Genomic DNA, 20,740 nt, shown 5'->3' with positions numbered 1-20,740 from the left:
GGCACGCACCTGTAATCCCAGCTACTTGGGAGGCTGAGGCAGGAGAATTGCTTGAACCCGGGAGGTGGAGGTTGCAGTGAGCTGAGACTGTACCACTGCATTCCAGCCTGGCGACAGAGCAAGGTTCTGTCTCCAAAAAAAAAAAAAAAAAAAGAAAAAAAAATCCAAATAAATCTTATCAACCCCGTCTAATGGCTTTCCATTTGCATCATGATTCCTTTTCTACCTATCTCTCCTTTTCTTTTCTGCTTCATCTTTTGCCATAGCCCTGTGGTGACATTATGCTAAGCCACTGGTGACCCTGCAGCCACAGTGGCCTTCTTTCAGTTTTTCAGGGTTTTTGTTGTTGCTGTTGTTGTTGTTATTGAGACAAAGTCTTGCTCTGTCGCCCAGGCTGGAGTGCAGCGTCACAATCTAGACTCACTGCAACCTCTACCTCCCAGGTGCAAGTGATTCTGGTGCCTCAGCTTCCCGAGTAGCTGGGCTTACAAGCGCACACCACCACACCCAGCTAATTTTTGTATTTTTAGTAAAGACGGGGTTTCAACATGTTGGCCAGGGTGGTCTCAAACTCCTGACTTCAGGTGATTCGCCCACCTTGGCCTCCCTAAGTGTTGGGATTACAGGTATGAGCCACTGCATTTGGCCCCTTCTTTCAGTTCTTTAAACATGCCTTACTTATTCCTAAAGATGTTTAATTTGGCACCTTTTTGCTCTTCTTTCCTTCTGTCTGGAGCTTTCTTTTCATTCATGATTCCAGTGGCTGGCTCTCATCCTTCAGGTCTTAACTAAAGTGTTATAGTCTCAAAGGTCTTCTTCCCTGGCCACCTGGTCTAAAGTGGTCTCTCACCCATCGTCTTTCTGAATAATGTTATTCTGTTTTATTTTCTTCACAGCATTTATCTCTATTGATTATGTATTTATTTTCTATCATAATAGACTCACCTTTCTACCACATATAATTTTAAAATAAACTTTATGAAATGAAAAACCTTGTCTATTTTGTCACTGCTTTTTCAGCTAGTGTCTGACCAGTTCCCAAAAGAGATCATAAATCCAAGTGAAGGCTGAAAGGAGGGCAGAAAGCTCCACAGAACAGGAATGGTATTGGGGACAAGAGAAAGGTGGGAACGGCAAGGCAGAGGCTTGGGGTTAGCTGCTTTCCTGTCTTCCTGGAATCAGTCCTCATGAGGTTTTTTTGTTTGTCTGTTGGAGGATATTTGCAAGTAGAAAGCATGCAGGACAGAATTTTTTTGATGTTGTTTTTTGTTTGTTTTTGAGACGGAGTTTTGCTCATCGCCCAGGCTGGAGTGCAGTGGTGCAATCTCAGCTCACTGCAACGTCTGCCTCCTGGGTTCAAGCGATTCTCCTGCCTTGCCCTCCCAAGTAGCTGAGATTACAGGCACCCGCCACCAGGCCTGGCTAATTTTTGCATTTTTAGTAGAAATGGGATTTTAGCATGTTGCTCAGGCTGGTCTCGAACTCCTGATCTCTGCCTCCCAAAGTGCTGGGATTACAGATTACAGGTGTGAGCCACCATGCCTGGCTGTGGGATAGAATTTAAGACAGATGTGGACCATCATCTGGCTCAGATGTAGGTTCATTGTAGTAAAAGAGTCTGGAGGAAGCATGGTTTGGAGGGGACTTCTGGAAAGGTTCCAAAGTTGCTTACTGACTTCGTTGATATACAAACCCAGAAACTCTTTCATGTAGTTGCAACCCATTTGAAAATAACAGTTTTGTGTTCTGCTTTCTTCATGTAGCATTGTCCATATATATTTCCATGCATCAGTATAATTTTTGCCTACATTGTCTTTAGTTAAAGCATCAAGTAGGCTGGGTGTGATGGCTCATGCCTGTAATCCCGGCACTTTGGGAGGCCGAGGTGGGTGGATCACCTGAGGTCAGGAGTTCAAGACCAGCCTGGCCAACATGGCAAAACCCAGTCTCTACTAAAAATACAACAATTAGCCGGGTGTGGCAGAGTGCACCTGTAATCCCAGCTACTTGGGAGGCTGAGACAGGAGAATCCCTTCAACCCAGGGGGCGGAGGTTGCAGTGAGCCGAGATTGCGCCACTACACTGCAGCCTGGGCGACAGAGAGAGACTCCGTCTCAAAAAAAAAAAAAAAAAAAAATCAAGTAGTTGTTCACTATTCATTTAGCCACTCTCAATTTTAGGGAATTTATATTATGTTCAACTTTTCTCCATTGTACAAAGAAAAGGTATAAAAAGATTTGTAGAAATGTACTCCTCCCCACTTTGAATTATTCCCATTTGACATATTTTACAAAATGGAATTATTGGGTCAAATGGTAGAAGCCATTTTATAACTTTTGTTATTGCCAGATGTGGCAATATGTGGAGGGCAGGGGTCATGAAACACTCTTAAAATATTTAAAAGGTTGATTGTGAAGAGGAATTGGGCTTATTCTGAATGGCTCAAAGCGGTAGGGCATCAGTGAATTGTTGCAGTTATAGAGAAGCCGATTAGGTTCTATGTAAGCGAATTTTAAATACTTAAGAGTTGCCTGAAAATGGGACAAGCTGTCTCCATAGGTAAATTCCCTCTCACTGAAAAAATTTAAGTATAATGAGAGAACTTTTAAAGAAATTGTTTATAAACTTTCCAGACTTATGATCTGTACATTTTCCTAGCCCTAGCCCTTCGCTCCAAAACCACATTTTGTTAAATTAACATTTACTGAGACATAACCTGTGCCTGTTATAGCCAGCAGCAGCCCAGCTCTCACTGGCAGACCCCAGCAGAGTCAGTCTCCCGGAGCAGGTAATCTGGGAATTTCAATCGCATGAAGTCACTCCCATCCCCCAGACTTCAGAACTGCCAAGCAGCGGGTAAAACTTTGTCTCCAGTTCCTTGACATCTCCTTTTTTTGTACTCAGTGTCTACCTCCAGGTCTCTGCCCATGTTGAACCTACTCCTAAGACCCCCCCATTACAAAACCTATATCCTTGCCTTGCCTCCAAATAACCCCAAGCCAAATCCAACACCTAAGTGATTGATTCCAAGTAATTGTTACATTATCTTGTTTTATTCGTGCCAATAGATATTTGCACTTCAGATGAGGAGTTTGGAATCCCAAAAGATCTGTATTTGGCGGAATATAGCACTCCTAATTCCGTTAACATAACTTTACTTCTTCACCCTGAACATGGGTTTGTTTAAATACACACGCATACACATATACACACACACATATACACACACATATACACACACACATATACACACACACATACACACACATACACACACACATATACACACACATACACACACACACATATGTACACATCACTGGTAGGCAGGCACTCTAATTTACTGAAGTGTAAATTGCTTAAAATGCATTTTTTTTTTTTTGAGGCGGAGTCTTCACTCTGTCGCCCAGGCTGGAGTGCAGTGGCACCATCTCAGCTCACTGCAAGCTCCGCCTCCTGGGTTCGCGCCATTCTCCTGCCTCAGCCTCCCGAGTAGCTGGGACTACAGGTGCCCGCCACCGCGCCCGGCTAATTTTTTGTATTTTAGTAGAGACGGGGTTTCACCGTGTTAGCCAGGATGGTCTCGATCTCCTGACCTCGTGATCCGCCCGCCTCGGCCTCCCAAAGTGCAGGGATTACAGGCGTGAGCCACCGCGCCTGGCCTTAAAATGCATTTTTAAGCAATTTTTGCTTAAAACTGGTTGCTTAAAATACATTTTTTTTGTTTGTTTTTGTTTCCTTTTTGAGACAGGGTCTTGCTCTGTTGCCCAGCCTGGAGTACAGTGGTGCAGTCTCAGCTGACTGCAACTGCCACCTCCTGGGCTCAAGCAATCCTCCCACTTCAGCATCCCAAATAGCTGGGACTACAGGCAGGTGTGCATCCCCACACCCAGCTAATTAAAAAAAATTTTTTTTCTTTTTTTTTTTTAGAGGCAAGGTCTCACTATACTGCCCAGGCTGGTCTTGAACACCTGGGCTCTATTGATCCTCCTACCTCAGCCTCCCAAAGTGTTGGAATTATAGGCATGAGCCACTGTGCCCAGCCTGTTTTGTTTACAGTTTAAAAACTACTTTGCTTAGTAAAAGTAGTCTCAAAACTCCAAGTTTGGCCAAGGAGGAAAAGTCCCTATAAAGGATGGAGACCTGCCCACAGTCTTTCAGTTTTACTTTTTCTTGGAGTATATTTTGCTGAATTCCTCTGCCACCCCTACACTGGCCTCAGGGAAACCCTACTCATGTTTCTCAGGTTTTCTAGGATATAATACTCCCATTCCCAAGTCAGAAAAATAACCCAACTGAAGGCAGCACAGTGCAGAGGGAGGAGAATGCTGAGGAAAGACAGAGGTCCAGATTCCATTCTGAAAGCTCCACTGCTAGTCGCATGCCCTTGAGCCTGAGCCTTGAGCTTCCCTCCCTGCTAAACGCCCCAGCAAAATCAACAAACATATTAACACCAGAAAATATAATCACCAAAGCCCACTGTGCAGTATAGATGAAAATATCATAGGAAATGAATCGGTCTTGTAGTGTTAATGTGAGTCTTTAAAATGTTTCTTTTGTGCCGAGCAAAGAGTATTTAGAGGCCACTTGGCTTTTTAACATTTATGTTTCCTATGTTAAAGTTATAAATCAGCTTTCTTAAGCTTTTATGTTTAACTTACATAGAAATAAATTCTAACAATCACTTTAAAGAATCGTATTCACTGACTGTTTGATCTTATTTGTAAGTAGTTAAGGAAACTCTTTAAACATTAAAAGAGATATTTTATAACTTCAATATATATTCCACGTCCTTATAATTTGGCCATTTGAGCTAACCAACAAAGCATTCCTGAATACCTAAAAACCTTTATAAATCTAACAATTTATAAATAGGATGATTCAATTTCTATGTTTTCTTAAATGATCCAAAACTAATTTTAAAGGAAAGTCTCATTTCAAATCATGTGCATTTTAAATTAGAATGACAAGAGTAATACAAATTCCTTAATACGAATATGTGAATGCTATGTGTTGATTCTTTTAAACATTTCTATACTTCATTCTAAATTTTCTGGATATTAAAACATACTTACCCACTTTAAAATACTTGTGTCCTCCCAAATCGCTGAGGAGACCCTTCTCAAGTGATTTTTTGGAAACACGTTCTCAGGGGCCCAGAGAGCGTAACAGTAGAAATTCTGTCCCAAGGCTATTGGGCAGCTCTTCTGTGGCCCCAGCTGCCCCACTGAGCCCTGTTTTATGCGTGCTATATCATTACCCTCAGAATGGGCCAGTTTTACAGCCCATGACCCCTAGATTCAAGTTACACTCCATCTAATTCTTCAGCCTACACAAGGAAGTCAGAAACTCCTACCCAGGTTGCTACCCCCGCTTGTTTAGATATAATTAGTCTGCTTAACAATTCATTCTATTCTGAATTCTTTTCACACTCTTCCCAGCTTCTGGGGCCACAATTCTTACAGATATTGAATGGTTGAACTTCTCCTGGTGTTGCCTAACCCTGGCTACAGACCTAATGCTAAGCCAGAGGTATGCAACGGGAAAATTAACATTCAACGGAGAATGAACTTTAGATTACGATAAATGAACTTGAGGATAAATGAAACCCTAGATGAGGTGGGAGAAAAATGTTACAGAATCCATTTGGTTTATGCTTCTCTTCTATCTTATTACTTGGTAGTTTCATATATACTATTTAATCTTGCCCTCTAAACAAGATAGTGAATCTGCGGTTGTACCAACCTACGCATATTTGCCTAGCTCCAAATCACGGCCCCCCTCCAAAGCCATAATGTGTATTGAGCACGTGTTAGGAACTCAGTGCTATTTGGAAAAAAGAAAATAAAACTCAATAACTTTTATGCCCTCTTGAGGTAGTTCCTGGGATAAGGTGGGCAATTACTGGAAAAACAGACAGACAAGCATGAGTTGACACAGATGTGTCTTAGATTAGAACTTCGAATGATTGGGTATGATGTTTCCACTAACGAACACTGAGAGGCTGCAGGAGTAGGGAGGGACAGGTTTGGAAGCCAGGCAGATTATGAACTTAGTTTTGAGTGTTTTGGGTTGAGATGCCTGTGGGACACTGACTGGACTAGTAACAGTATGAAGATGGACATGTATGTCTGGACTTTGGGAGCTCTGGGCTGGAGATATACCTGTCTTTGGGAGTAGGTTAATGGTGGTTGGAGCCATGGAAGTAAGTCAAATCACTCAAGTAGAGTACAGTGTGGGAAGAAAAGAGAGCTCAAAATAGGACCCTGAGAAACACCATCATTTAAGGTGCAGCCACAGGAAGTGGAGCCTGCCCACAACACTGGGAAGAAGCCAGGGTATAGAAGAATGCTGTTTGTCTCTCACTTCCAGATGTCTTCCCTGGTTATAAGCACAAGGGTGGGTAACATAGTGGTAGTGATGGGCAGAGCAGTGTGGAGGGGGCTGGAGGCTGTGGGGGAAACTACGCTGCCAGTGAGATGGTGTTGGCGTGACAGGCTACATTGAGTTCTAGTTCTAGAAAGCATAGAAGGGGACTGGGATTTTGAATTTCTGGATTCTATGCTTTCTCTGCCACTTCACGTTTCACCAAACATCCTTTCCTTACTCTGAATCATAGCCTGTGTAGGAAACTCTCTTTCCAAATATGGGAAGGGAGGTATAATAAGAAAGCAGAGATAGCTTGGGGAAGAAGAGGGGGTGTCTTGTTGAGTATGAGTATATGTGTATGTGTGGGTGTTGTGCACACAGGTGCACGTTGTTACTATGTGTTCCTCTGTATGTATATGCATATGAGGGTGTTTATGTGTGTGCCTTATGTTGGCATGTAGGTATGTATGTGTGTATATGTGTATGATATGTGTATGTTTTTCTCTCTGTGAATATCTATCAATACAAGTACAGAAATTGAGAAGAAACATTAAGAAACTTTTATGGGCTGCGCGCCACGGCTGATGCCTATAATCCCAGCACTTTGGGAGGTCCAGGTGGGTAGATCACTTGAGCCCAGGAGTTGAGGGATCGCTTGAGCCCAGGAGTTTGAGACCAGCCTGGGTAACATGGTGAAACCCTGTCTTTACAAAAAAATGCAAACATTAGCCAGGTGCAGTGCTGTGCTTGTACGTGTAGTCCCAGATACGCAGGAGGCTGAGATGGGAGGATCACATGAGCCCAGGATGTCGAGGCTATAATGAGCAGAGATTGGGCCACTGCACTGCAGCATGGGCGACAGAGTGAGACCTTGTGTGAAAAAAAAAAAAAAAACCCAAAAAACCAGTAACTGTTATGGCAATTTGACAGAGTATTTTCTATTAATTAAATCTAGTAATAAAACAATTGAGCTTGTATTTTCTATAGTTATATTTCATTTTCTAGTAATTCATTGTACTGTATTGTACAAAAGTATTGGTCTATGGCCGATTGCATATAAAACTGCTCCTTTACCACAGTTAGTCTTCAGTAATGATTAGGACCAGATCAGGATTCTTAGTAGGTCCTGATTCTGAAATTCCCCAGGGAGGGAAGTTCACTCCAGAATGCTGAGGGTCCTGCTTTGGGTCACGTTGATGAAGCATGAACTCAGGTCTTGTGCAGAAACAAGGGGGTCAGGCTTCAGACCTGACTGGCATCCCAGGGCTCAGCCTGTCCTTCCTGTCACTCTACCCCTTCACATGAGAGGGGATGACCAGAGAGCCCTCAAGGGGCTGGAGGACAGAATCAAGTCAGCTTCCGAGACTGTGCCTGCTCAGGGTGCTGCTTTCCCTCCGGCCTGCAAGGCAGGTGGAGCTGATGCCTCACAGAGTCAAGTGTTTCAGGGCCTTTTCAGGGCCTCGGAATTGGAGCTCCAAACCTCTCCACTTACCCCAAGGCAGTAACACACACTCCATCAGCAACAGCAGAGTCTTTATTACAGCAAGATCAGATGCATTTCTTTGCCCAACACAGGGAACACAGCAGATTCCCCTTCCTTCCTTCCTTAGATAATTACCCCTGTCTGGGATCTCCCTGAACTGTCCAGCCACAGCCCTTCCAAGCATCTTATTTTACATTTGTAATTTTATATCCTTTTTCTTTAAGAGGGTCTTCAAAATTAGATAAGCCACAGGCCTCACCAAACCTGGATCCATCCTTGTGGGGATCCTGAGGGCTTGACTCTGGAAGGGCTGCAAAGTAAGCTACAATGAAAGGCTGAAGAGAATCTGCTGTCTCCCCTCATCCTTTGAAGTGTCTTTAAAACTCCCTAAGAAACCAAGAGTATGTGAGGTTGGGTGTGTGTGAAGAAAATGGCATTTGCAACGAGGAGCAAAGATTAATAACGAACTGGAGGGAGGAAAAGCAGCAGTGTACAGTCTGCAGAGTGTGAGGTGGAATGTGGGCGCCAGGCCTTAGACAACTTTTTCCAAGTGCACAGAACAAGTGGGTACCCTGGGTCACCCTGTTGTGGAGGGTCACAGGCCACTATGTAAGGTGCGTTCAGGTGCTTCTTTTTGTACCTGCAGTTTGGGTACTTCCCTGAAGTGAGCTCACACATGGTCAGGGACACGGGCCCGCTGCTCTGGGGGCAGTTTTTATGGCGATTCTTGCAGGCTATGTTGGGGGTCTGGCAGGTGGTGGCCACACCGGAGAAGGGCTCATGCAGGAAGGTGTTGAGGTCTTTGCACCATTCTGTGTACTTACTGATGTTGCTCATGGCTGAGTAGCATGCTTCAGGGCTGGGCTGCACATGCTGAGTTTTAAACCACTGAGATGAGGTCACGTCCTTGGACTTGGCACTGACTGGGATCTCTGCCACCCACAGCCCCAGAAGCAGCGGCAGCAAGGGGCAGCATCCTGCTCTGGCCGGTGCCATCTCTCCTAAGGGAGACAGTGGAACAGAGAGGGGAGGTAGGTGGATGAATAGGTCATCATGGGGGAGCCTTGCTAGTCCTTCTAAGAATTTCATACGCTAAGTCAGTTATTTTAGGGCAATGTGCAGCCTAAAATATTGAACACCCCTGGCATTCTATTGTTTAGTACCAGCCGATAATGTGCCTAATTTGTGCCTCTAATAAACACTTATCTTGTTTACCCCTCACAACAGTTTTATGTGGTATGGTTATCCTTCATATATATATATATATATATATGAATAAAATGAGGCTCAGAAAAGGTAAGAAAATTCCATATCATCCCACAGCTAGAGTGTGTCGAATACGAAATTTTAACCAGGACCTCTCAGGTGCCCTAACTCCTATTCTCCCCACACTCCCAGGTATCTTTTCTGAGACTCTGAGAAATCACAAAGAGAAACTAAATTTTTTTTTTCTTTTTTTTAGATTGAGTTTCGCTTTTGTCGCCCAGGCTGGAGAGCAATGGTGCGATCTCAGCTCACTGCAACCTCCGCCTCCCAGGTTCAAGCAATTCCCCTGCCTCAGCCTCCCAAGTAGCTGGGATTACAGGCATGCGCCACCACACCTAGCTACTTTTTTCTATTTTTAGTAGAGACAGGGTTTCTCCATGTTGGTCAGGCTGGTCTCGAACTCCCGACCTCAGGTGATCTACCCACCTCAGCCTCCCAAAGTGCTGGGATTACAGGCGTGAGCCACCGCGCCCAGCTGAGAAACTAAATCTTGAAGAAAAACATGTGAAAAGTCCATACGCCCCTCTGCTGGGCTAGCTCAGGTGTCCCTGAAAGAGTTGATATTAAGGTCGTGGAGTCAAATGCATTCCTCCCCATTCTGTGGTCCAGTTTCTCACTGAAGTTAGAAAAAATGGTCACTCCTAGTGAAGGGATCGCTGCTTCAGCTGGCAAAGCAGTATGGCGAGTTGGGTTCTTTCCACGCCTGACATTTTGCCCTGCTGGAGAATGTCTTGGAAGGATAGAAGGTCAGGGCTGGAAGGGACCTTAGGGATCATCTCAGTTGACTCCCTCATTTTAAAGATGAGGGAGCTTGAGTTCCTGAAAGGGCAAATGCCCTTTCCAAGGCCACCAAGTGAGTGGCAGAGCTGGGGCTAAGAGCTTCCTGATGTTCAATCCATCCCTTTGGGCTGGTGCCAAGCTAAAAAGGGAAGAGTAAAGAGTTTCCCATAGGAGCACAGCATAGTGAGTGTGTCTCTGTTTGTGGGTTTAGGTGGTGTGTGCACATTGCCTTAATTTCTTCAGACCCTTGTAAAAATGTTTAAGAGAAAGTCTCCTCTTAGAGCAAGAAGGTGAATTCTTTTACACTTTCCAGTCTTTGTTTCTCCTCCTTTTCAATAACAACAACAGGCCTCAGGCTGAGTCTTCAGCTGAAAACAGTATCTGGATAGAATATTTAAAAATTAGATGATATTCATTATATTTATTTTTATTTCTGTTTACGAAGTAACACTAGTATTCTTTGAAAGGTGGCATTACTCCGTTTCATTTTTAAAGAATTATCTAAAATAAATGAGTATATGTAAACTTAGCGTATTAATATAATAGGGGTGGTAAGCAGATATTGTGAAAATTGTCAACGGTTAAAGCAAATGACTGCAGCTGGGGAACTTGCTCTGCACTGTGGTTTCTCAGGTCGGCGATAGCGTGTTGGACTCTGCTCCACCTCTCAGCCTCTGGGATTTGTGTAACTTCTCTGCCTTTGGGATAAAGTGCTCTCCAAAGTGGCAAAATTCACTGAGGCTCCTAGTACCTGCATTTCTGAATGTAAAAATTCTGAGATGTTTGTCATCGCAGGCAAACATGGTGGAGGAGTCTTCTTTGCCAATAGAACTCACCTTTTCCACAGCAGGGATCGCTTCGTGCACTCCTCCCCACAAAGCAAACAAAACATTGATTTTTGAACCCAGGAAAACATTACCCAGAAAGCAGTTGACTTGGGCACCAGGGAACAAATCTTTCCCTCCCTCTCCACTGCTCCCTCCCACCCCTGCCCCAGGAAGTCATTTCTCTCTGCAGGCCCTCAGCTGAGCCTCTCCCATTGGGATGGAAAGGTTACCAAGTGATTATTCATTAACAGTTACAGACCCAAGCTGCCAAGCTTTGAAGTGAGAGGGTGGGGATGGCACCAGGAGACCAGAGTTGGCCTAAACATTTACTGCCAACCAAGATGACTGACCAGAGAATTTGCAAGCTCTGATTCCAATTAAGTTGCAAACATGCTTTCCCTCAAGTAGGTGCTGGCCCATGCAGCTGGCCAGCCTCACTCACGGAGGCCTGGGGATGGGGTTCCTTTGATTGTGTATTTTGATCCTAGTCATTCGTCATGAGTTTTCCCCACTGCCACAGCCTCAGGGCTGTTTTATCCATTAAGCACTAGAAGCTCAGTGCTTAGAACCTGGGAGGTTTCCAAAGGCCTACAACATTTGAGACTGGGAAAAATATATTGGCTCCAATACAGGAAAAGTCAAATATAGAATCAAATAAAAAATATTTACTTACCTGCTACTAAAGTAACATGAAGTTGATTTCACTTATTTTGAAATTTGGGACACATAAAAAGCTCACTACATGGGAAAACAATCTTTGGTTAGTTTTCTCATTTTGTAGGAATTCCCAAGTACCTGGAATGCAGAAGGAACAGTGCCAATCACAACTTACTTACAGTCAAATAATTTCAGAAGTAAAACTTTAAAAATCTTTTCAGATACATTTCTGCAAAAACGATACTGAATGAGGAATCTTACATATTCAACGTGGTGTGGTGAGTGGTAAAATGCCTAGGAATATGGTAGTATAGAGTATAATATTTACCATCTACTAAAGGCAGCCAGGATAACATACACCACATTACTTATGGTTCAGGTCGGCACAGGGCTGTACAGCAGCAGCAGGAGGAAAGAGATGCTACCAACCATCATGTAATGAACATCTAAAATGTGCTCAGTACAGTTCTAGGTTCTTGGTGGAAAATAAAGAATCTCATTTTCAAAGGTGCTTCATGAGCCATGGCGTTGTGCTTTGTGTACAACTTTTTGTACAAACTGTATTGTGTGTTCCACAATATTGTCCCCATTTTACAGAAAAGGAAACTAAGATTCTGGCAGGTTAAGATCCACAGATTTAGTAAGTGGCAGGGCCAGGATTCGAAATTCGGTGTGTTTGGCTCCAAAGTTCATGTTATCTTTCCTTGCCACACTGCTTTCCTGTTTGTTGATAATTCATTAACAGTTACAGACCCAAGCTGCCAGCCTTTGAAGTGACAGAGTGGGGATGGCAGCAGGATCCCAGGGCTGGCCTAAACATTTCCTTCTCTTGTGGGCTAACAGTCACCTTGTGTGCGGTGGGATGGAGATGAGCCAGTCTTGGCTCTGACTGGTAGATGCCTGTTCCCACCAGATCACAAGAGAAGAAGACTGAATGCCATCTCTAATGTCTACTATGTTCTTGACACTGAACTCAGCAGTGTGTGTGTGTGTGTGTGTGTTTATAATGTTTTGTGATCAATCTATCTAAAAACATCTCCTTACTTATCTTGCAGCATCCTCACGAGATAGAAATATTTATGCTTATTTTATAGATGAGGAGACAATGTCTATGTGTGTGGGAGTTGAGTAATTTGCCCACAGCCATACAGGAGTGAGTGACAGAGCCACTTCAATCTGATTCTCAAATTTACACTCTGTACACTGTGTCAGGCTGTGCTGCAGCTTTGTTTCATTTCAGAGCCAGTTTTTACTGATCTTGTTTTTATATGGGGTTTCTGGTCACCCCTGAGAGTACAACTCAGAGTACAATCAAAGTTAAAATAGTTTAGTGGTAAGAATACTGAACCAGACATGAATAGACCTAAATTCTGGTCCCACTTCTGTCACTAATTAGCTGCATGACCTTGGGCAAGGCACTTCACTAGCTTACATGGACCCAGTTTCATAGAATATCAAAGCAGGAAGGCACTTCCAAGTTCATTGAATCTTAGCTCTTGCTCTAATGAGAAGAGTATTTTTTTTTCTTTTTTTAAGGCAGGGTCTCGCTCTGTCACCCAGGCTGGAGTGCAGTGGCACGATCATGGCTTCCTGTAGTTTCTATATCCCGGGCTCAGGTGATCCTCCTACGACAGCCTCCTGAGTAGCTAGGACTACAGGCCTACACCACCACTTGTGGCTAATCTATCTCTTCCTTCCTTCCTTCCTTCCTTCCTTCCTTCCTTCCTTCCTTCCTTCCTTCCTTCCTTCCTTCCTTCCTCTCTCTCTCTCTTTCTTTCTTTCGAGACAGTCTTGCTCTGTCACCCAGGCTAGAGTGCAGTGGCGAGATCTCGGGTCACTGCAAACTCCGCCTCCTGGGTTCACGTGATTCTCCTGCCTCAGTCTCCTGAGTAGCTGTGATTACAGACGCCCGCCACAGTGCTGGGCTAATTTTTGTATTTTTTAGTAGAGACGGGGTTTCACCATCTTGACCAGGCTGGTCTCGAACTCCTGACCTCATGATCCACCCGCCTCAGCCTCCCAAACTGCTGGGATTACAGGCATGACAGGCATGAGCCACCGCGCCCGGCCAGCGTGCGGCTAATTTTTCTATTTTTTGTAGAGATGGGTTTTGCCACGTTGCCAGGGCTGGTCTCAAACTCCTGGACTCAAGTGATCCACTCACCTCAGCTTCCCAAAGTGCTGAGATTACAGGTGTGAGCCAATGCACTTGGCAATAACGTTACCAATAGATGGTTTTTGGGATTGAATACCTTCAGGGACATGAATCTTCACTACCTACCAGTTACATCAGGCACCCAGTTCTGTTGTCTGAGAATTCAACTTTTCTCAAAACCCGATTATCCCCTTGTAAGGCCCCTGTTTCTGTTTTTGGCACTTCCAGTTGAAAATATTGGTCTCCTCTGACTTTTTCTAATCTTTCATCCCCATATCAATTAGTAGGCTAACAGACTGAATACCTAGCATGGTCAAAGCATGGGGGCACTTGAGTCAGTTAGTCTTATTGGTTCTCTTGTATATATTTCTCTCCCTTTCCACTGCCTGTCTGGATGACTCTTATGACCTTCTAACTGCCTCCTTGCCTACCCTTTCTCCTGAGTTTAATTGAGCATGTATAATAATGTTGGATGGATCTTGTCAAAATATTCTTTTCATGAATATTTCTCTAAAGAACATCTGTTTATCTCCAGTGGTTCTCCTGCATGCAAGGTAACATCCAGCCTTCCCAGCCTGGAATCAAAGCCTTCTCCTACTCACTTGGAGTCCAGTCTGCCCATCCCTTATGAGTGGCCTCCCCGTCTTCCTTCTGAACACAAACTATTCTAACCAAATTCTATCCTAATAGCCCGATTTTCCTTTTGTCTCCAGCACATGTTTTGCTGTTTTCAACTTTGCTTCTGTGTTTCCCTCTTCCTTGTGAATCCGCCCTCAAATATTATCCATCCTTTAGAACTCATCTTGACCATATTATCTTGCTCATGATCACATTTACAAAACTTCCCATACAACTCATAATCCCCTTTAGCATTAACTGTTTCATAGTATCACTCATTTGGGTTCTAAATCATGTACTACCTTGTTTTGCTATTTAACTGTTTCATCCAGTAAGAGCATCCAGTCTTCCCAAGTAGACGGTAAACTTGTGGGACAGGAATCAGGTCTTTCAGTGCTTCTCTGTCTTCATAGTGCCAGGCACACGGCTAGCTCACAGGAGTACTCAGTAACCGTGTGTTGAACTCAGTCATCACTCTGATCCTCTCAGTCTCCTTACTATTTATAACACAAGGAGTTTCAGCTGAAAAATTTCTAAAATGCCCCCTGGTTCTGACACTTGTGTGACACAAGAAAAAACATCAAAGGGCTAGTAAGTAGCCAGCACCTTACTAGAATGTAAGGAGAGGCCTAATAGTAGACTCTGAAGGCGACTTCAAAGAATGGGAGCAGAGAATAAGCAACTATCCCCTAAAGACCCATTCTTTCAGGATACCCAGGGAGGGGTGAGCGAGGGTGCCAGAGAAATTTTCCCGGGTTGCTGGCCTGAAAGACAGCAGCACCATGAGGGTAGTCTTTGAACTATAAGCGCCACCCTTGTAGGGTTTTTCAAGCTTCAACCTTCACATAGCTTCCTGGTGGTGAGAGACCTGTGGTCTGGACCCTGGTTTATGGCTCTGAGAAGCAGAGCTCCACCACATAGAATCCAGTGGCCACACGCCTTTTGGGAAGCCCTGCTGTGTTTCCAGTGGCTAACCCCGTCTCCTGCCAGGTCCATTTTTCTTTTTTATGTAGCTCTTTGAGGCCTTCCTAGGGTGCCCATTTGTACTATGAACTTGTCTCTGTGGGTGGACTGTCTCCCTTTGTTCCTCACTCCTGGATTCATCTTCATGAGGGAGGGGATGTTGTCTTCAACCCAACCAGAGCTGAGGCATGTGGCTCCCTGGATACGCCAGCTCCCCTCATAGGCCGGCTGCCTTCCTAAGACCTCTGACTTACCACAACAAGCCTGCATGCAGCCTTCAGCCCTCCTAGGAATGACAAGGGCCACAATGATAAAAACAATCATAGTTAACATTTACTAAGGATTTTCTATGTTCCAGTCACTGTTCCAAGTGCTCTATGTCTATTTTCTCATTTTTCAGCATGAAAAGGAGCTTTCCAATGCACTAACCCCATGACTATCCTATCTTCCTCAACCAGTTCTTGAAAAGAAACACTGGTCAGAGATAGAAACCCATAAAGAGCAAGTTAAGGAAAACATTAAAGCCAGTGTACTGCTACCCCTGGTGACACAGATGTGTGCAGAGGGTACACAGTCACGAGATAAATGTCTTCTTTACCATTTTACCAAAACTATCTTTTTTTGGGGGGTGGGGAGTAATTTAAGGCATTATTTTTACAAAAAATAACATTGTATGATAGAAAAATTGAAATGAATCACATTAAAAAATTTTTAAATATTTTCACTTTGAAATAATTTAAAATGTATATAAAAATTTCAGAAAGTGTACACAGAGCTCCCCTATATGCTTCACCCAGTTCCCCAATTATTAACATTTCTGAGCTATTTGAGAACAAGTTATAGACATTATGCTCATTACCCCTTAACACTTCAGTGACTATGTCCTAATTGCAAGTACTCTTGCATGCATAACCACAGGACAGCCACCAAAATGAGGAGATTGACATTGATCCATTATTATTATTATTACCACAGACGAAATTTTAAGATAGCATATAAAACACTCATCTGCACTACTATTTTATAAATATGAGTTAAGCGAAAGAAGGAGACTTCAGAGAAAGCTGAAGCTTGTTGGGCACTCCTTTGGGTGTTTAGTTAATCTTCCACTGTGGTTACTAGCACTTCAGGGGAAATTCTGGGAACCATTGCTCTGCAGGTTCTAGTTGTACATGAAGATCCTGTTCTGGATATGCCAATTTCAAGGGTAAAAGGTGATAACCCTTACCAAAGATAAATGCTTGGGTTATCTCAGGCCCACCTGGAGCTCCACCAAACAGGATCTCTGTAATGTTTTCACCCTGGTCCCGAATAGCAGATGGGAGGTCCAGGCTTTTTCTTGTTGCGTATCCTTATTTATGTTTCCAGCAGCCAATGGCATGGCCAGGGACATGCTTGACTAGTTTGCCATCAATTCCTCATGTACTATTTTTTTTTCCATCTCAATGATACAATATGAGCATTCAGGTGAAGGTCAGAAATGCAACATGTCAGGATTATGGGCACTAAATACTCTTTTGGATGAACATGCTTTTGTCTCAAATCCAGGGGTCTGCCCATTTGCAAATTGATTTGCCAGTCTATGTATGATTTTACCCTGAAAGATATCTGGGCCGGGTGCGGTGGCTCACACATGTAATCCCAGCACTTTGAGAGGCTGAAGCAGGCAGATCACGAGGTCAGGGGTTCAAGACCAGCCTGACCAACATGGTGAAACCTCGTCTCTACTAAAAATACAAAAATTAGCTGGGCCTGGTGGTGCATTCCTGTAATCTCAGCTATTCAGGAGGCTGAGGTAGGCAAATCGCTTGAACCTGGGAGTCGGAGGTTGCAGTGAGTCGAGATTGCACCACTGCACGCTAGCCTGGGCGACAGAGCAAGACTCAGTCTCATTAAAAAAAAAAAAGAAAAAAAAAAAAAGAAAGATATCTGAGATCCATTCGATATTATTAGTTGGAGTGCCACTTTGGAAATATCACAGGGCTCGTTCGGAAAAGCCCGAGTTCTTTGCCTAAATTATTTATGTAATCTTGGGCAAGGTGTTTAAGTCCTCAGGGTCTTATTTTGCTCATTTGCAACATGAGGAAGGCAGCACTAGAAGATCTCGAGAACACTGGCCAAGATGTCTTGCAGCATTATAATATTGTGATTATCTACTGAGAGAGCCCTAAAGCCATGGAGATAGGAAATTCCGTCTTGTGCTAAATGCCATGACCCAAGCAGGAATTTGTACTAATTCACACCACAGTTAATGTTTTAAATGTGTCAATTCAACTAAGTTTCTATCAAAAAACCATAGAAAGTAATGACCACGATGTTTTTCTGCTATAACCAATCCACCGGACGTTGAGTCACAGGCATTGGTGGAGGTTTTGAATGATGGGAAATGAACCAGAAAATGGAGCTGAATCAGAGGGTGGGAAAAATATAAGGGGTTTCCGTGATGGAGGTGAGGGGACAGTAAGCCTTCCTAAGGACTAATTTAAATATCTCAGGAGGGGAAGTTGGAAATGTCACTAGAGCCCTGTCTCCATCAATTGCTGCAGTAATCAAATTCTTTGGATAGGAGGGAATACACAGGCACCCTCAAAAGTTAGTGGTCCTAAGTCCTCCAACCTATTTTCACATCTTTGGATTCATAAATTCACAGAGGTTGGAGATCAGAAAAACCTCCCTCAAGTAATCTTAAAAGAAATTCTCCAAAGCCCCCTTTTTCTTCTCCTTCAACTCAAAGTACCCATCCATTCCTCCCAAATTACTTTATCTAGAGAAATTAATACATATTGTCCTTTTTGTCTGACCTTAAACCTTACCTTATCTACTCTTGGCTAGGAGCTATTTGGCAAGAGGCGGATGAGGAGGAGTTTGGCCTCCCTTGTTTAAATCCTTTGTTCTTCTGTCACGGAAGTCAAGCCTGCTCCATTCATCACAGGTTTGGCCACTCAACATTTGACACCACAGTGATAAATAGAAATGCTAACACTACTCAAACTTTCCCTACATGCTAGTCACTGTACTAAGCGCTTTATATGTATTGTTACTTTTAATCCACGTTTATACTCTTGTGAAGTGGTAGTGAAGATCCATGTCCCTGAAGGTATTCAAGCCCAAAAACCATCTGTTGGTAGCATTATTGCCAGGCACTTTGGCTCACACCTGTAATCTCGGCACTTTGGGAGCCCGAAGAGAGTAGATTGCTTGAGCTCAGGAGTTTGAGACCAGCTTATATAGATGGGGAAACTCCCACCTCCCTAAACTAAGAGGCCTTGTATCACAGTGTGTATTTTCATCACGAGCACATATTTTTCTTTACCTCTCCTCTTATGAACTGTGGACTTCTTACAAGATCTCACTAGCAATGTGGGCTTTCTCGTGTCCCTGTGGCTCCATAGATGTTCCCAAGCTTACTGGTTTTGGAGTCTTGCACAGGTAAGCATCCTGGTAAGAGCTATAACTGCTCTTCTTTTTGCCCACTTATGGTGGGGTGGGGGTAGGGGGAGGACATTAGAATGAGGCTCTGAAGTCTTTGAAGCACTTTTGGAAGCCCAGTTGTGCAGGTGCCTGGAAGAAGTGTGATGAAATGAGTTGAAGCTCTCCCAAGGAGAAGAGAAGGCTCCCTGGACGTTGTTGCTACTGGTATGTTTTTTGGTACCATAGCTCAAGGGTTATCCCCCAGAGCCCCAGACACTATGAAGAGGGCCAAAGGGTCCTGATCTTAAGGGCAGGGTGTAGGCAGAGGAAATCCCTGGAGCTGAGCATCCTTCTCTTCACAGTGATTCTGTTGGCCCTCTTCATAATGTCTAGAGCTCATTTACTTCAGTGTGTGGAGACTTCTGGGAACCAAAGTCATGTAGAAAATCTCCTCCCCAGTCTACCTCAAATAGTCTCCCTCCTAGGAGAGCCAGCTCATCTATCTCCAGTTCTTGGGTTACTTTCTTTACTGAACTCCATTTCTGCTCCTTCACTCAATGTTGAAACAATTCTCTTTAAGTCCATCTGCGCAAGACTGGGCAAAGCTCCCCTGGACACCATCCTCTCTCCAAGCTCCCAGCCCCAGCAACAGAAATATCTCATAATTAAGCAGTCTCCTTTTCCTATTATTCAGTTTTCAAGTAGCAATGCATCACAGTTCAGCCAGACTTGGTATTTGGCCCAACTTATTATCTTCTTGTAGTGCAGCGTTGCCTTTTAGAAACCTGAATAGCCAAATTCCTATTTCATCACTATTCCTGGCATCCTTTAACTTGGCTGTGATCAAGATCACATGAAGGATTGAGTGACTGTTAAATCTAATCAGGTAGGGCACCAGTAATGAGAATAGGCCAGGCCATTTGGATTTATTGTTAATATCTGAATAGTTACTTCCAAATATTGGTGAGTATTCTAGATGTAACCTGGAGTGAAATTTTCCTTGTGAATTTAAAAAAATTATTATATTGAAAGTCTACCAGCCAGTGGAAGTATAAATGAATATTTATTATTTATTATTTTAAGAAAGATGTTATTAATGGTTGTGAGAGCTTATATATGAAACAATTATTTAAAATTTCTACATGGTTAAAAAATAGGAAATTAGTTCACAGGTAACATAAATAATAGGAGAGAGTGTGTTAGCTAGAGAATTTTAGGAAGAACCTTATGTCCCTTGATCAACAATGGTTTGAACTGTGCAAGTCCACTAAATTCCAATTTTCATCTGCTTCTGCCATCCCTGAGACAGCAAGACCAACCCCTCCTCTTCCTTCTCCTCCTCAGCCTCCTTAACGTGAAGACAATGAGGATGAAGACTTTTATGATGAGCCTCTTCCACTATAGGAATGGTAAATATATTTTTTCTTCCTTACTATTTTCTTAATGACAACTTTTTTTTCTCTATCTTACTTTATTATAGGAATATGGTACATAATACATATAGCATACAAGAGATATGTTAACTGAATGTTTATGTTATTGGTAAGGCTTCAGGTGATCAATAGGCTATTAGTAGTTAAGTTTTGGGGGAGTCAAAGGTTATACTTGGATTTTTGACTACAAAGTAGGCACCCTTAACCTCCATGTTGTTCAAAAGCCAACTGTACCTTCTGAGACCAAGGTATGTATGTATGTATGTATTTATTTTGAGATGAGCTCTCATTCTGTTACCCAGGCTGGAGTGCAGTGGTGCCCAGGCTGGAGTGCTACCCAGGCTGGAACGCAGATCATGGCTCACTGCAACCTCGACCTTCTGGGCTCAAGAGATCCATCACCTCAGCCTCTGGAGTAGCAGGGACTACAGGCATGTGTCACCACACCCAGCTAATTTTTGTATTTTTTGTAGAGATGGGGTTTCACCATGTTGCCCAGGCTGGTCTCAAACTCCTGGTCTCAAGTAATCTGCTCTGGTTAGGCCTCCCAGAGTGCTGGGATTACAGGTGAGAGCCACCGTGCCTGGCTGAGCCCAATGTATTTACAACAATTTAATAAACAGCACAAGTAGTATTTAATTTAACAAATAGTACAAAACAGAACAATAGAAATTAGATTACATCATAATTCTATCTATGATTTAATTATGTCATAGTCTTTTTAGAATCTTTGTGTATTATCATTTACTATGTAAATAAAATAATCCCATAAGAAGTA

General features: G+C 43.3%; 1 protein-coding gene and 1 long non-coding RNA gene across 3 annotated transcripts in view; one reads left to right on the top strand and one right to left on the bottom strand.

Moving 5' to 3' along the window:
- The window catches only part of LOC141407258 (uncharacterized), a 24,764-nt gene extending 4,024 nt beyond the window's left edge, over nt 1–20,740 (top strand). Inside the window, exons 1-3 of one of the 2 annotated variants that reach the window (XR_012415521.1) lie at nt 18,635–18,754; nt 19,874–19,938; nt 20,265–20,740. This is a non-coding gene — a long non-coding RNA (uncharacterized lncRNA). Of the gene's footprint in view, nt 1–18,634; nt 18,755–19,873; nt 19,939–20,264 lie in introns of those variants that run through there. The other variant, XR_012415522.1, reaches the window with a different exon arrangement.
- On the bottom strand, nt 8,285–9,064 carry RNASE8 (ribonuclease A family member 8). The gene is given in 2 exon segments (XM_015453518.4): nt 8,285–8,410; nt 8,413–9,064. Coding segments are annotated over 2 exon segments (555 nt in total). The 5' UTR covers nt 8,942–9,064; the 3' UTR covers nt 8,285–8,384.

Source organism: Macaca fascicularis, chromosome 7 (genome assembly GCF_037993035.2).
Source record: "Macaca fascicularis isolate 582-1 chromosome 7, T2T-MFA8v1.1".
Lineage (NCBI taxonomy): Eukaryota > Metazoa > Chordata > Mammalia > Primates > Cercopithecidae > Macaca > Macaca fascicularis.
The sequence above is the reverse complement of the archived record's forward strand: the minus strand, read 5'-3'. Positions and strand labels throughout refer to the sequence as shown.